The sequence below is a fragment of the Poecilia mexicana genome, unplaced genomic scaffold, assembly GCF_051168715.1.
Source record: "Poecilia mexicana isolate PSO_F unplaced genomic scaffold, ASM5116871v1 scaffold_8, whole genome shotgun sequence".
NCBI lineage: Eukaryota > Metazoa > Chordata > Actinopteri > Cyprinodontiformes > Poeciliidae > Poecilia > Poecilia mexicana.
Genome location: NW_028263377.1, coordinates 24,508,137 through 24,522,455, shown reverse-complemented (window position 1 = coordinate 24,522,455; position 14,319 = coordinate 24,508,137). Strand labels below are relative to the sequence as shown.

The window sequence follows — 14,319 nt, the reverse complement described above, 5'->3', positions numbered from 1 at the left end:
TCAAAGGTTCATCTTAAAGTGGTAGCGCTGGATTTCTGAAGCGAGATTCTGTTGAAGGGGTAGTAGTGGTTAATATCTTACCTGCAGAACATTACCGGACATTTTTATTTAATATATATTAACATTATTTTGTACAAAAGCAGCCTCCTGATAAACTTCAACCTCAGAAACCCTCTGATTTATGAACTTTTAAAAGATTTAAATGATTATTTTCATTATTGTTAGACAGTTGCAGTTAAAAACTTATTTCAGTGCATGCTTCATTAATCACTAATGATGCAACATTTAATATAATTAATCTTTCGCTTCTTTGTAAGATAATTTGCCACTTCTTGATAGTTTTTTATTGAAAACACACTTAAGTGTTTTTCAATAATTTCAGTAAATCCACAAATGTAGTTTTTAAATTATTTAATTTGTAAAAGAAAAAAAGGATATGGTGCCACAGACCTCCTGTTAAATCATAAATTAACTGTAATTAATATACTGTTAGTAGGTGGGACATCTCTGCAGACCCCACACATCCTGGACACAGAGTTTACCTTCAGTGTTATTTTCTTAAATATCTGATTGAGGTGCAGATGCATAAACTGAAAAAAGGGACATCTATGTTCAAAAACCTTTCCTTGTGACTAAAAAAATTCTGCAAAGACGACATGAAACAAGGGAAAATTACTTTTTTCCCTTAGCTTGCTTAATTTCCCTAATCATCATTTAAAACAGTTTTTTTGCATTTGCTTGGGTTATTTTTTTCTGTTCTCAAATTCTGTTGTTGGTAAAATATTAGATAGGGTCGGGATTTTAACGCACAGTAAAAATGCTCATGATTAACTACATTTTTTTTGTTTTTATACAAAAGTCCCAAACCGGACCTTTGCATTTTGTTTCTGTACGACCGTAAATCTGACGCACAAGCTACATTAGCGCCTCTCTTTACAAAGAGGGGGTTAATTTTCGCTTTAAAAACTGATCTGATTGGATGCTAGAAAAGACTATTGTTGTGTTCAAGCAGTGCTAAAAGGAGTTAGCATACCAGCGAAAATATTCAAGGCTAAAATAGCATCTCAACGCTAAACATATAGTAGCTAGCACAGATGCTAATGCTAATGTCAGCGTCAGGAGTCCACATTCCTAAAAAAGTTCCTGAAACACTTGGAAATCTGAATGTGTTTATTAGCACTTTGCTCCAATCTGATGGCTGAGTGACGTAAACAATAAATATCTTTGTTGTTGAGCTCATATGCATATTTATTCAACAATTAAGCAGGAAAAATGGGTCTTTAATTGAAAATGTTGCTTATGTATTTAACTGTTCACAACCTTTTAACAGAACCTCACATTCAAAAAGTCTTTAACTACCCCTTTAAGTTTTAATGTCAGGAGTTGTGAAAGGCCAGCTGACTGACTCTCTGTTTATCTCTGTTCGCCTGTTAATCATCAGGCGCTCACTGAGCATGCCCAGATCCACCCAGCAGAAGCGGTAAACACCAGAAGATTCAAGCGATCCACAATTAAAACATTGGCAGACATTATGATCTGCGAGTGGGGGCGTTGACCCCTTGCTTTGCACTCTCCTCCCACAATTTTTGCCTCAAATAGAGATACTGCTGTTACCATAGGAACAGACCAGGAGCAAAGTTAAATTACTCATCTCAATAATTTTGTTCTTGGTGGGATTTCTTCCAGAGGAATTAACAAACATGTTCAACATAAGATTATAATGGGAAAGGAGCAGTTTGGACACCTTGTGCACTGCAAAACCACAAAATCTTACCAAGTATTTTGTCTAGTTTCTAGAGCAAATATCTTTAAATAAGTAACTTACAAGTAACTTTTCAGCAACATATAGGAGCTCGTTTTAAATCAATAATTCCTTAATATTGATGAAAAAGTGCTAATTATAAGTAGGGCAGCAAGTAGCGATTATTTTAGTTATCGATTAATCAATTATTCAGACGATTAATCTATTAATCAGATAAATAAAAATGGGCACACTGCAGATTTTACTTAAGCCTTTTTACACAATATTAGAAATAAATTAAAAGATTAATTTAAGCTCATTTTTGAAATAAGAAAATAAAAATATCAACAAGATAAAGGTCTTGATTATTTGTAGCAAAAGACGCATCTGCAGTTCATAAAACGCTTTTACCATTAACACAGTGATTGGCTGAGCTGTCGACTATTTTCTGATCAAGTAATTAATAGCTGGATAGAAAAAGGAGAGTTTTTTTCAGAATTTGAATCAGGTGAAGTTAAAATTACCAGATGAAATCTACAGTTTAGTTTTTTAATCTTAAATCCAAAAAGTATCTATTTTGTACAGTTGTTGCTTAATTGCAGCTGTGTGTGTGTTGTTCTTTCAGCAAATTCACTTTTTTTGAGTCTGTTTACTCCAGTTAACAATTAATCAATTATTAAATTAGTTGACAATTATTTCAATAATCGATTAATCACGATTAATCCGATTAATCAATTGAGCACGAGTTATAGGAAAAGATTATGAAAAAATCTGCCAGTGGAGCTTATGATTAGGATATGAAAGTTTGGGCCAATAATATCCAATATCAGTATTGCTGTTTTGGTCGATAACCAATATTTACTAATATTATATGCATTTCTCAACTGTTTTGACATCTTTGGGAAAGAAAGCAACTATATCGGTTGTGAATATCGGCCCAATAACGACATGTTAAAATGACTAATATTGGCCGATACCGATATTGGTGCCAATATATTGTGCATTCCTAATTATAATATGGAAAAAATGCCACATAAAACAAGCTCCTACATGTTGTTTTCTAAGCAGAGTTGGGTAGAAATTAGTTACATTTACTTGAGTATTTTTTTTTTTTTTAATTGAGTTAACCTATTACTGGAGTAAAAACATGTTGAAGTATTGCTACTGTTACTTGAGTACAACTTTTGGAAACTTTATTCTGCCTATTCCAAGTGTATTGATATATTCACACTAGGCACTAAACCAAAATACTTGGTCATATTTTGTGTTTTTGCAGTGTGGCGCCTCTCCTCAGGTGTGTTTGTGACAGTTTGGTCGTCCTCAGACGCTGACGGCCCGGGGAGGAGCAGGAGGTGCAGGAGGTTAAAGGTTAAAAGAAGCAGGGAGTGAGAGAGGGATCACACGGTGGAAGGCGACACGTTTCTGGGTGGGGTTACCTGTAGCGGGAGTGCTGGCAGTGACATTGTGGCACCTCTGAAAACACAGCGAAACGCATTGAGACCATCATCCAACGCCAGCCTTCTCCGTCTTGTTCCTGCAACTAAATAACTGCCGTCTAAATTTATCCCTCGCTCAAGTTCTCTTCACACTCCCAGAGTCTCCGTCTTCACACTGCCTCCATCACTCCTCATTACCTGAGTCTGTTTCTAACCAGCAAAGCTCCCGCCTTCTTCCTCTACATCTCCATAGCAATATGTTCCTTCATCCTCCTGCTTTTATCTGCCAAAAAAATAAAAAAGAAGCTAATTCGGGCCTGTTTCTTACCCATCTCCTCCAGCTCTGAAGTCATTGATTTGGAGCGCAGGGCGATGGCTGGAGTGCTCAGCCTCTTGCTCTGCTGAGGGACTGGAGAGAGGAGAAGGCAGCTGCGGTCGGTCGAGCCGCTCCAGATGAGCTGTCGGTTATTGTGAGTGATTGCAGCGGCTCTTACTTTTCTTCCGCGCGCCTTCCTCCATGTCGGGGTTGCGGGTTACCATGACAACCTTTACCATGAGGCTGTTGCCGCCCTGCCGGATCATGTTGACGACCTGCCGGTGGCCGACCTTCACGACGTTCTGACCGTTGACCTGAGGCGCAGACGGAGAGAAGTCTTTATGAAGATCAGAATCATTCTTCAACCCTCTGTTCCGTCACTTTGACTAGGCCAAAGTTGAACTTAAAGGTGAATGGCACACTTCCTTGAACAGGTTGGAATTAGGGATGCACCGATTTATCGGCCAGCAGATTTATCGGTGCCGATTTCCTTAATTTTAGGAAATCGGTGATGGGCCGATTTTTACATGTGAAGCCGATCTTAACCACCGATTTTATCAACCTTAGCAAAGGTATTTAAATCAACTTCTATCTTCTTCTGCTGTGCTGTGAGAGGGGTGTGACTAGCAGACCGGCCCACCAGATCAGGTCTGTATGTTGCAGTCATCTCACTGTTGGCAACTCATCAACTTTCTTCCTTTCTTCTAATACCAATATTAGACAAAATATTGGTATCGGCCAAAATCGGAATCGTCAAGATTTTGAAGAGATTGGTAATCGGTGATCGGCCAGAAAACTGCAATTGGTGTGCCCCCAGTTAGAATAGGTTCATTACTGTTTTATTAGCCGTTTTTACTGTTTTATGCTTTGCTGCTTTTAAAATTAAACAAATGAATTTCTCTGACTGAATGTCAAAGTTGATATTTGAAAACGGTGCTGCTATCTTTCCGTTTCCCTCTTGAAAAGATATTATAGATCTCAACAAGGTTTATTATCTGGTTAAATAAATGGTTATTGTTATTATAATAAATCAGAATGAGCTACTACTGGCTACGCACCTGAAAATGTCTTCAAACAGATGCACAATTATACAATTATACCTGTTTGAAAAGCAGAAGTGGAGCCTCCTGCACAACCAATAAGAATGCAGCAAGTGGTTTTTGGATGGTAAGTCAACAACAAAACGCTTGTGTTTTCCAGCAGCCATTGTACAGCGCATACACAGCGATAAGCCAGATGACCAAATATGCTGAAACTTGGCTGAAGTTGCTAGGTAATGGGCTGAACTCAGCTGAGGTTGCTAGGTAACGGGCTGAACTCCGCTGGGGTTGCTAGGTAACGGGTTGGGCTTCACTGGACCTGGTAGGTGAGGGGCAGCATCTGCTGATTTGTGACGTTATGATTGAGAGATTTTTGAAACGGCTCCTTTTCCAGACACCAAAAAACATTAACTTGTTGCCAAAAAACATATGGGTAGATTTTAAGATGCTGGGCTGTTTATACATTCTACAGAAACCCAAATGGAAGTCCTTTTAAACATGTCCTTTTTAAACTCCTTTCTGGATCTTTCCTTAAGGATTCTCTAGTAAAGAGCAGATTTCATTGGTCCATTAATAACAAAAAGGCCAATTAGCTTAAAATTCTTTAACTTAATCCAACATCAACAGCTGAATTGTTGAAACTTTGACACAGTTGGGTTTTCCAACAAGACAACATGAGAACTGGACCATCCAGGGTAACATTAGACTCCCTGAATGGCCTTCTCAAAGCCTGGATCTCATCTCTATTAAAAATGTATGCCACATATGCTTAAAAGTTGGGCTCCTGCCACGAAGCCAATCAGTTCAAATGAGTCCTACCAATTCTGCCAGTCAGAGTGGCCCAACATCCAGCCAGAATTATAACTTTACAGAAATGTTGAGGTGCAACTTGCTTCAGACAAATGTTGGTGACAGTTTGTCCTTACACCCGTTTCATAATCGAAAGAGTCATTTTGCCCTCAGTCCAGCTAAGAAAACTTTAAGGCTGCAAAAGTTACATGATCTTTTAAAAGCAAAAAAAAAAATACTTGCAGAGTTGTTTTGTAATAAAACATTTTCTATGGGATGTTGATATTTGTGGAAAATGTAAAAAAAAAAAAAAAAAAAGGTCTTTAATTTCTCTAATGTTTATATATTCATATCTAATGTCTGTAATGCTTGACATTGAACTCAAAATTTTTGCTTGGACACAAAATCTTGGTCTACAAAGATGATTCCAATTCTGAAGAAGCACATAATTTCCAATCTAAAGAGCTAAAAGACCTGAAAATACTACCAGCTGTTTTGGTGTCACTTTTATTTTTAAAAACTAAAGCTAAAGGAGACATTTTCTTGCACACAAAGTTAACCTTCTGTGAAGCTTTCTTTTATATTTATCAGTAACAGTTGGGTCAGCTATTCCTAGTACTAAAAACCGACTGAAACTGTGGTTTCAGTCGGTTCTTTATTACATCCTGCCAAAGTTTTTATGGAAGGTCCAAGGAGACGTAATGAAAGTAACTAATGAAAAATTCACATTTCACATGTTTTTATCCTTCCATTTGGGTTTCTACTGCTTCTAAAGACAACCCAAGCACTTTAGTTTCATGATATTTGATGTCTGGAAAATGAGCCGTTTCAAAAACCTCCGGAATGTAGCGTCACAAATCGGCAGGTACTTCCCGTTACCTAGCAACCTCATAAGCTCAGCCAAATACCTAGCAACCCCAGTGGAGATCCGCCTATTTTCTAGCATCCTCAGTCGAGCTCCAGTGCATTTGACCAGCTGGTTTTACTGATGTATGTGCTGTACAATGGCTGCTGGAAAAGACAAGTGTTTTGTTGTTCACTTACCATCCAGATACAACTTGTTGCATTCTTGTTGGTTGTGCAGGAGGCTCTACTTCTGCATTTCAAACATGTGCATATGCATTACTGCGCATCTGTTTGAAGCCATTTTGACAAGTGAGCGTAAATGTTGAGTTGGGGGGGCGGGGTGGCCAGCAGCAGCTTTAAATATTAGATCAGAGAGGCTCTATATACGAGGCTCTAAAACAGCTCATTCTGAACTGAGCAGACGGAAACAATTTTGTACAAAAACTATAAAAACATGTTTTGTATCTCCCATAGACCCATGCTAACCTGTTTAAGGAAGCATAAAGGGTTAATCTTCCCATGTTGATTTTATTTATTGAATGTTCCAAGTCATTGCTGTACCTCGATGAGGAAATCCCCCATCCTGAGACCGGCTCTCCACGCCACGCCGCCCTCGTCCACTGACTCCAAATACTGGAGGGCCGGGAAGGCCGGAGTGGGAGTGAACTCTTCAATGGGAGTTTGAGCTGGGGACACCATGAAATATTAAGATCAGGTCGTTAAACGACGTTATTACAGAGCATGAATCAGTGTGACAACTCTGAGTTCATCTCAGATTTCTTACCTTTGGCCCCTCGCAGCACGAAGCCGAATCCCTCGCTGTCTTTTTTCTGCAGAAGCACCGTCTTCTCCTTGATTATGTAGTCGCTATCGCAGAGAGGAGATGAGTCAGACGGTTAGAAATGTTACAAAACATAAAATAAAGGGAATGCAGAATTAGAAAGTTCTTCAAGTTCAAGTTTCAAGCAAAAAGCAGATTTTTAATGGATGCCTTTGCTTCTTTCCACCAAAAACATTGAGAAGAAAATCAGTGTTTTTATTGAACTATTAAACTTCTAATAGCTTTGTGGTGGAAAATATTTAGCTTTGATTTCAATGAAACCATTTAGGGAAAATGTTGAGTCTTTTAGAAATGCAGTGGCTGAGTTACTCCACCCTGTTCACACAGAAATCTGAATTAATCCAATCACAACATATTATAATAGCTGTGATACAAAATAAACTAATTTAGCAGTTGGTAAAATATAATCTAAAGAAGCCTGGGTGATCGGATTCAACATGAACTCAACAGAGGGGTCCAAAATGAGCTCCAAGGTACTATTTGTGGCCCTAGAAATGCAGATGGAGACTTTCCAGTATTTTTTTTACAGCTGAAAAAGTTAAGCACAACAAAAAGTGTTCATCTTCACACAATCAAGCTTTTATAACCAGTAGAAACATCTTTTCATTAAAGTTTCCCAGAACTGTCAGAAATGAAAACTAGATAAACAGTAGAAAGTAAACTAAAGCCTGATGCATCTCCAGGTTTTCTAAAATTTGACAAAAACTAAAAAATCCCCACTTGTATTATGATTTGAAACATTGCCATTTCTATGTTTGCATTTCTTTTTATGCGTTTGTTACTCATTCTAGTCATCTGACGAACCAAAGACGGCATTGTGAAAACAACAATAACTCAGTTAGATTCAGCCTAAACTACAGCAACAAGCTGCAGCTTAAATAAGACTGAAATAAAAACTGTATAACATGTTGATGCTCTCCTGAATGCCAGCTTTTTTTTTTTTTTTTACAGAACTGACGGCAGGAAATGCTATATACAGTACAGCTTGTTGCCGCAGCAACAGCTAGAACTGGACACAGGGAAAGTTGGGCAGGTCCTGAGCCGAGCCAAGAGATGTTCTGGTGAACTATTAGTCACCGACAGCAGAGCAGGAGCTGCAGGCGTACAGGTGGAGCTAACCGAACGACTGAGCTCCAGAAGGAGGCGTCACCGGCGTAAGGACATGGGAATTTATTCAACGGAAACATGCTAATGTTCTTCAGCAGAAGGAAAAATAAAATGTCTCCTCCAGCGGTCACGCTAGGCAGTTTGAAGTTATTTATTTAACAGAAGTTTGTGAGATAAGTGGAGTTTATTCACAGTGTTTCAAACAGAAAAAGGGACAAGTGGGGAAACAGATACAGCAAAGCTCCTGATGTCGGGAGTGAAACTTTGTGCTGTGGACAATCACCTCTGTAGAAGTGGGATTCACTCTGGACCGGGACGTAATTTTTTCTCCTTTATGTACGACTTTTTAAAATCAGAAAATATTCCAGTTCTTCTCGTAAACACGCAAAATTAATGCCAAGTGTGAACGTAGCCTTAGTGATATTTTCAAACTTCCTGTCAACTTTAAACATTTTTTAACTAAAAAACACAGCAGGAAGCTGGATGACTGCTGCAACGCCACGATCAACCACCAGGGGAAACTATGACATGTTTTTTCTATTCTGTAAAGAATCTCAATCAATATATCACACATTAAGTTTTGGCTTTATTTTTTAGTAACTTTAGTAAACAACAGCTCCTATTATCCTCTTATTGAGACGTAAAATAACAGAGTTTTCATTGACTTATTGTTACAGGTCAGCATCTCTATCTGCCTCTATCTGAGCTTCTCTTGTTATGAATGAACATATAAATCAGTAAGTGATTATATATAAATATATGTATATATGGTATCAGCTGTACCATACTGTAACCACATGCCGATAATCCCATCATGCACCAAAATAGTCCCAGCCCACTCCATCTGTTCAGGCCGCTCGTTTCCTCTCGTTCCCATCCAGGCTGCTCCTCCGTTCTGATCCCTCTCTGATCAGTTAGTTTCCCCCCTAATCACATTTCCTCCTCTGAGATCTTTTTCATTCACTCTATTAAGTGTGTGATTCTGCCTATGAACTGAGAGAGACACTCTGTCTCTGCCATAGCTGCGTTATTCTTGCCCCCTTTTTGTCCGTTTCTGCTGCAGCGGCTCAGATCTGAAACTCTCTCAAGCAGCGACTGAATTTATTTCATGTTCTCAGTGAAATGTTTAATTTTCATCCTAAAAATGCAATTGGGAGAAGGATTAAGTTCATTATTGAGCTGAAGTCAACCCGCACTGCAAAAACACAACCCGCACTGCAAAAACACAACCCGCACTGCAAAAACACAACCCGCACTGCAAAAACACAACCCGCACTGCAAAAACACAACCCGCACTGTAAAAACACAACCCGCACTGTAAAAACACAATCTTATCAAGTAATTTTTTTGTCTATTTTTAGTGAAAATATCTTATTAAACTTGAAATAACAAAATTAACTTACAAGTAATTTTTCAGGAAGAAATAGGAGCTTGTTTTTAAGTAAATAATTCCTTAATATTGGTGAAAACGTACAAATTCCACTGGCAGATTATTTCATTTATAATTTATAAAATTATAAATAAAATAATCTAAAACGTCTTTATTAATATTAAGGAATTATTTACTCAAATTAGGCTCCTATTTTTTGCTGAAAAGTTACTTTTAAGTTAAATTTGTCTTATTTTAAGTGAATTTTTGTTTAAAATAAGTTTGTACTTTATTCATTACCCTTGATTCACTCAGATGCCCTTAAATAAAATCCGGTACAATGAACTGTTTTCAGAAGTCAGAAAAAGGCGGACAGTTCTGCCGATCGCTGATTACCGATCTTTAAAGCCTGACCTGCTGATTCCAATTTTCTTTTTGTCTGAAATGTTTTGTCTGAAATGTTTTTGTCTGAAATGTTTTTGTCTGAAATGTTTTTGTCTGAAATGTTGCTCAATGTAGGAAGAAAGCTGCTGAAGTGGCAACAGTGGGGCGACTATTGTTATCTGTAACGTCCAGACATGATGTGGTCAAAGCTCTCACAGGAGAGCAGAGGACTGTGGCTGACTTTTAGACCTTTGCCAAGACGGATAAGATCGACTTCACATGTAAAAAAAATCAGTCGATCACCCATCTCCCAAAATTAAGGAAATCAGCATAGATAAATCAGCTGGCCAATGATTTGGTGCACCCCTAAAAAACATAACATCCTGTATCGTTTTCCTTCCACTTTTTGCACCAAAATGTGCTGATCTTTCACATGAAACGCTAATAAAACACACCGACGTTTATGTGAGAGTAGAAGCAAAACCAATCCTTTTAAATAATCTGACTGAAAAACAACAAAAACTACAGATGCGTCCCTGACTGGGTCCAGAATGAGAACACAAACTAACCCGTTGTGTTTTCTTACTGACCAGCAGACCTCCATCTGCATCATACGTTATTCAGCAAGATGACACGGTGAAGCAGATCTGTGTGTTAATGCATTCGGTGCTTGGTGAGTGTAACTCACAGGCTGCCACATGCCCCACAGTGTGAACAAACACTGACAGAAACAGCTTCAGAATATACAACGAGCCGGTCGCTGCAAGGGGAATGTTGCACTTATAATCAGTCTGTTTGTTTTAGCGGCTGCATCGCATCCAAACCGCGTAACTCTGACTCAGCCTCTGCTGCTGTCGTCGGCACTGACTGGCATCAGCTGACCCAACTAACTGGATAAGTCTTCTCGACCAAATGGGAGTTAAAAAAAAAAAGTCTGTGTCACTTTGCTAAACAGATCTTTAAGTCCTCTGCTGAGGTTCCACTGGGTTTCTGGTCGGGACGGAAATCGAGAACCAGAACTGCTTCTCAGTAGTTCAGTTACTTGCTTAATGATTCTGCTCATCGGTTCCCGTAATGTGTGACGCAGTTCCATGACGACGTATTGTACACGCTCCATATTTTGCTTTAGAAAATATCCAATATGGCGTCGCGGCAGAACCGTTGCAAAATATGTTTACATTTCACAAAAAAAGATGAAACTAGAGTCGGCTGGAACTTGCTCAGAACTTTAATCATGACAAAGGCAGGAAATAACCTCCAACTTCCTCAAACTGTTGACCACACAGCCTGCAGCTGATTTGAATAATCTCCATCTTATATTAACATTTACAGTCATATTCAGTAAATTAGAATATATTTTCACACGAGTCTTGTTTATTAAATTAAAATCACGAAAACTGTTGATTTGCAGAAAGTTGCATTTCCTGTCAAAATGTTAATTTTATAGAAGAATTTTCATTGTTTAAACAAGTTTTAATTAAAGAGTTTATTTCCTAACTCAATGAGAATCGATAAGAGAAGGAAAGAAATGTACCCAGTACAACACTTTCATCCTATTGGCTGAGAGGTTGCCAGGCGACGGTGCATTTTTGTTCCAGAAGCAGCAGAGAATGTTTCGTAAGCGAGCAGAGACTAAGTCTGAGGGCGAGGTGAAGTTGTGAGTACAACCATTACAAGTTTTGAGTTGAAAGACAGGAAGTCCTGCTTTCAAAATAAAAATGTAAGCAAAAGTATTAAAAGTTTTGACAACAAAAGACATGAAATCCTGCTTTCAGACTGAAAATATGTGCTCTTGGATTATGGCAGAAAAATTCCCCCGTAGACAAGCAATTACTCCACAATATGGTCGATTGGGGGAACTTTAGCAAGTCAACTATCATCAAGACTCGTACCAACGAGAATGAACCAAAGCTGCTTCAACGACTTTTAAAAAGAGTAAGAAAATGTTTGAGAGCCACTTTCTGCTCTAAATTTATTAGCAATACAGCCTAATAAAATTACTAAAGTAAAGAAAAACGTTACATTCCAGTCCAAAAAGTATTTTTTGAGTGGTTTGTAGTGCAAATATCTTATTACATTTGAAATGAGACAAAACTAACTTATAAGTAACGTATGCAAGATACAAGAGCTTTGTTTTAAGTGAATAATTTATTAACACTGATGAAAAAGTACTAGTTCCATTTGCAAATTATTTCACTTAGATTATTTCCATATTATAAGTGAAATAATCTGAGTGCAACTAGTACTTTTTCATCAATATTAAGGAATTATTGACATAAAATAAGTTCCTATATTTCACAGAAATCGGTTTTGTAATACGTCAGAAAATATATGAAGATAATTTCAGTACAAACTAAATAAAAATAACTTGGTATTATTTTGTGTTTTTGCAGTGTAGTAAAAAATATATATATATATATATTTTCCAAAACGTTACTCAAGTAAAAGTAAGTAGTTAGCATCAAATTCTCAAAGGGACATAATGTTTTAATTTTGTACAAACAAAGACTGCACAGTTTTGGCCTGAGCAGGCTTCCATAGCAGAGTCAGAAAGATGCTGGAACTTGTCACGCATGCCGCATCGCTAAAACTCCCTCACTGAAAGCCAGAGACGTCTCTCTCTCACACACACACGCACGCACGCACGCACGCACGCACGCGCGCGCGAAAACAACACGCCACGCATCAAACCAGACCCAAGTTTCAGGTGTTGCATGTTCCTCTGTGACATGACAGCAGCTAGAGAAATTACCTAAAAAAAATTTTTTTAAATCAGCTTTTTTCTTTTTTTGCAGGATGGCAGCAAACGCGGCGCACACACTTTGGTTCAGCACTGACATAAACAAACACGCAATCAGGCAACACATCAGTAACAGCAGCAGGCATCAGTTGTGCCAGTGCAGCACCGCCAGAGGACATTTGTTCAGAGCGGCGCGCGAGAAACGCGACACACTCTCACATGTTGGCGGAGCGAATCACACGGAACGGCCAGATCAAACATCTGTCTGCGCCGCGCACACTCTGCAACATCTGCCGATCCGGTCGACGCTGCCCCGCCGCCGTTTCTACATGCATGCATCCCCCCTCTTCCTCTTCCTCCTCCTCTTCCTCCAGCTGCTGGAGGAAGAGGAGGAGGCATGAAAAGCCATGGCAGGTACCTGTAAATGAACCAGACGCTCCTGTTCACAGGGCCCAGCGACGGCCAGGAAGAAGAGAGGGAGAGGGAGAGGGAGACATCCTCCTCGCCGCATGCCCCCATCGCCATTTCCTCCCCTCCCTCTCCTCCTCCTCCTTCTCCTGGTCCTTCTCCTTCTCGTCTTCCAGTGAGACAGCGGCGAGCGCGAGCGGCGAGAGAGGAGGAGGAGAGGAGGAAGAGGAGAAGAGAGAGACAGAGGAAGGGAAAGGGAGAGGGCCAAGCTCTCCCAGCCCCTTCATACTTAAGACGGAGAGGAGGAGGAGGAGGAATCGGAGAGACTGAGGGATTGAGATGGTTAGCTGCGACTGCGGCACAGAGAGAGAGGAAGGAGGAGGAGGAAGAGGAGGAGAGGAAGACGGTAGCTTAAAGAAGTAGAAGAGATACGGAGACGGTTCAGAGGGGTTTCCAGCACGACTCAATCAGAGCACACCTCAGCCTCCTCTTTTTCACGCTCACTAACAATTTGACGTGATTTCCAATCCACTGGAGATCCGCCATCCATCAGCTTCTACAGCCAGAGGTGGAGTCAGGGCTGGACTTTACCGTACACCGTTACGTCTGTCGCCATAACTGATTTTAGAAGTTAAAGTAATATAAAATTATATTACATTTTATATCATTTTTCTTTTATGTTCTTTGAAGACATAAGAACTCATTCTCAAAGATAAACTTTAAATTCTAATTAACATTTAACACTGGTGCTTTTAGATTGTTAGCTTTACTGCTTTATCCATTGTTTTCAATGGAAGTATCAATAAATATAAAAAGAAATGTGCAACTTGGGAAGACAAATCACTTCTTTATGTGACTGGTATTACAAATAGGAATGTTTTTTTTTAGAATTGCTGTCATGTAGTCACAGTCATACAGTTATATAAAAAAGAAGCAACAAATATCGGCATGCTTTTCGTTATCGTGAGAAAACTTTAAGTCCATATTCCCCAACCCTAATGTCACCAGAGACACCTACTGGTCATTTACTGGGACTGTATAAAGCATAACTAAACACCAAATCAGCTGTTTGTTGCTCCATATCTCTTATTTAGGGATCTATTATTGCTAAACAACATGGCTGAAAAACGTATCACAATATCAGCGTTTTTATATCAGTCAATGGATAATTATTGGTAAGTTTTTTGTTTTTAGATCTGTTTTATCCACAGTTTTCACTCCATGCCGTTGTTTTTTATTTTTAAGTAGTCATGACCTCAAACTGCTGCTGCGCAAGTTACTCAACAGGTCGTTGCTAGGTAA

The 14,319-nt window shown here is 39.0% G+C and overlaps 1 protein-coding gene across 1 annotated transcript in view; it reads right to left on the bottom strand.

Annotated features, from left to right (window-relative positions):
- Window positions 1-14,319, bottom strand: part of shank1 (SH3 and multiple ankyrin repeat domains 1) — a 53,346-nt gene that overhangs the window by 12,008 nt on the left and 27,019 nt on the right. The window contains exons 15-18 of the mRNA XM_015011163.2: window positions 6,953-7,035; window positions 6,730-6,854; window positions 3,672-3,807; window positions 3,506-3,586 (exon numbers count right to left, since the gene is read on the bottom strand). Of these exons, the coding sequence (XP_014866649.2) occupies window positions 3,506-3,586; window positions 3,672-3,807; window positions 6,730-6,854; window positions 6,953-7,035 (425 nt within the window). The remainder of the gene's footprint in view (window positions 1-3,505; window positions 3,587-3,671; window positions 3,808-6,729; window positions 6,855-6,952; window positions 7,036-14,319) is intronic.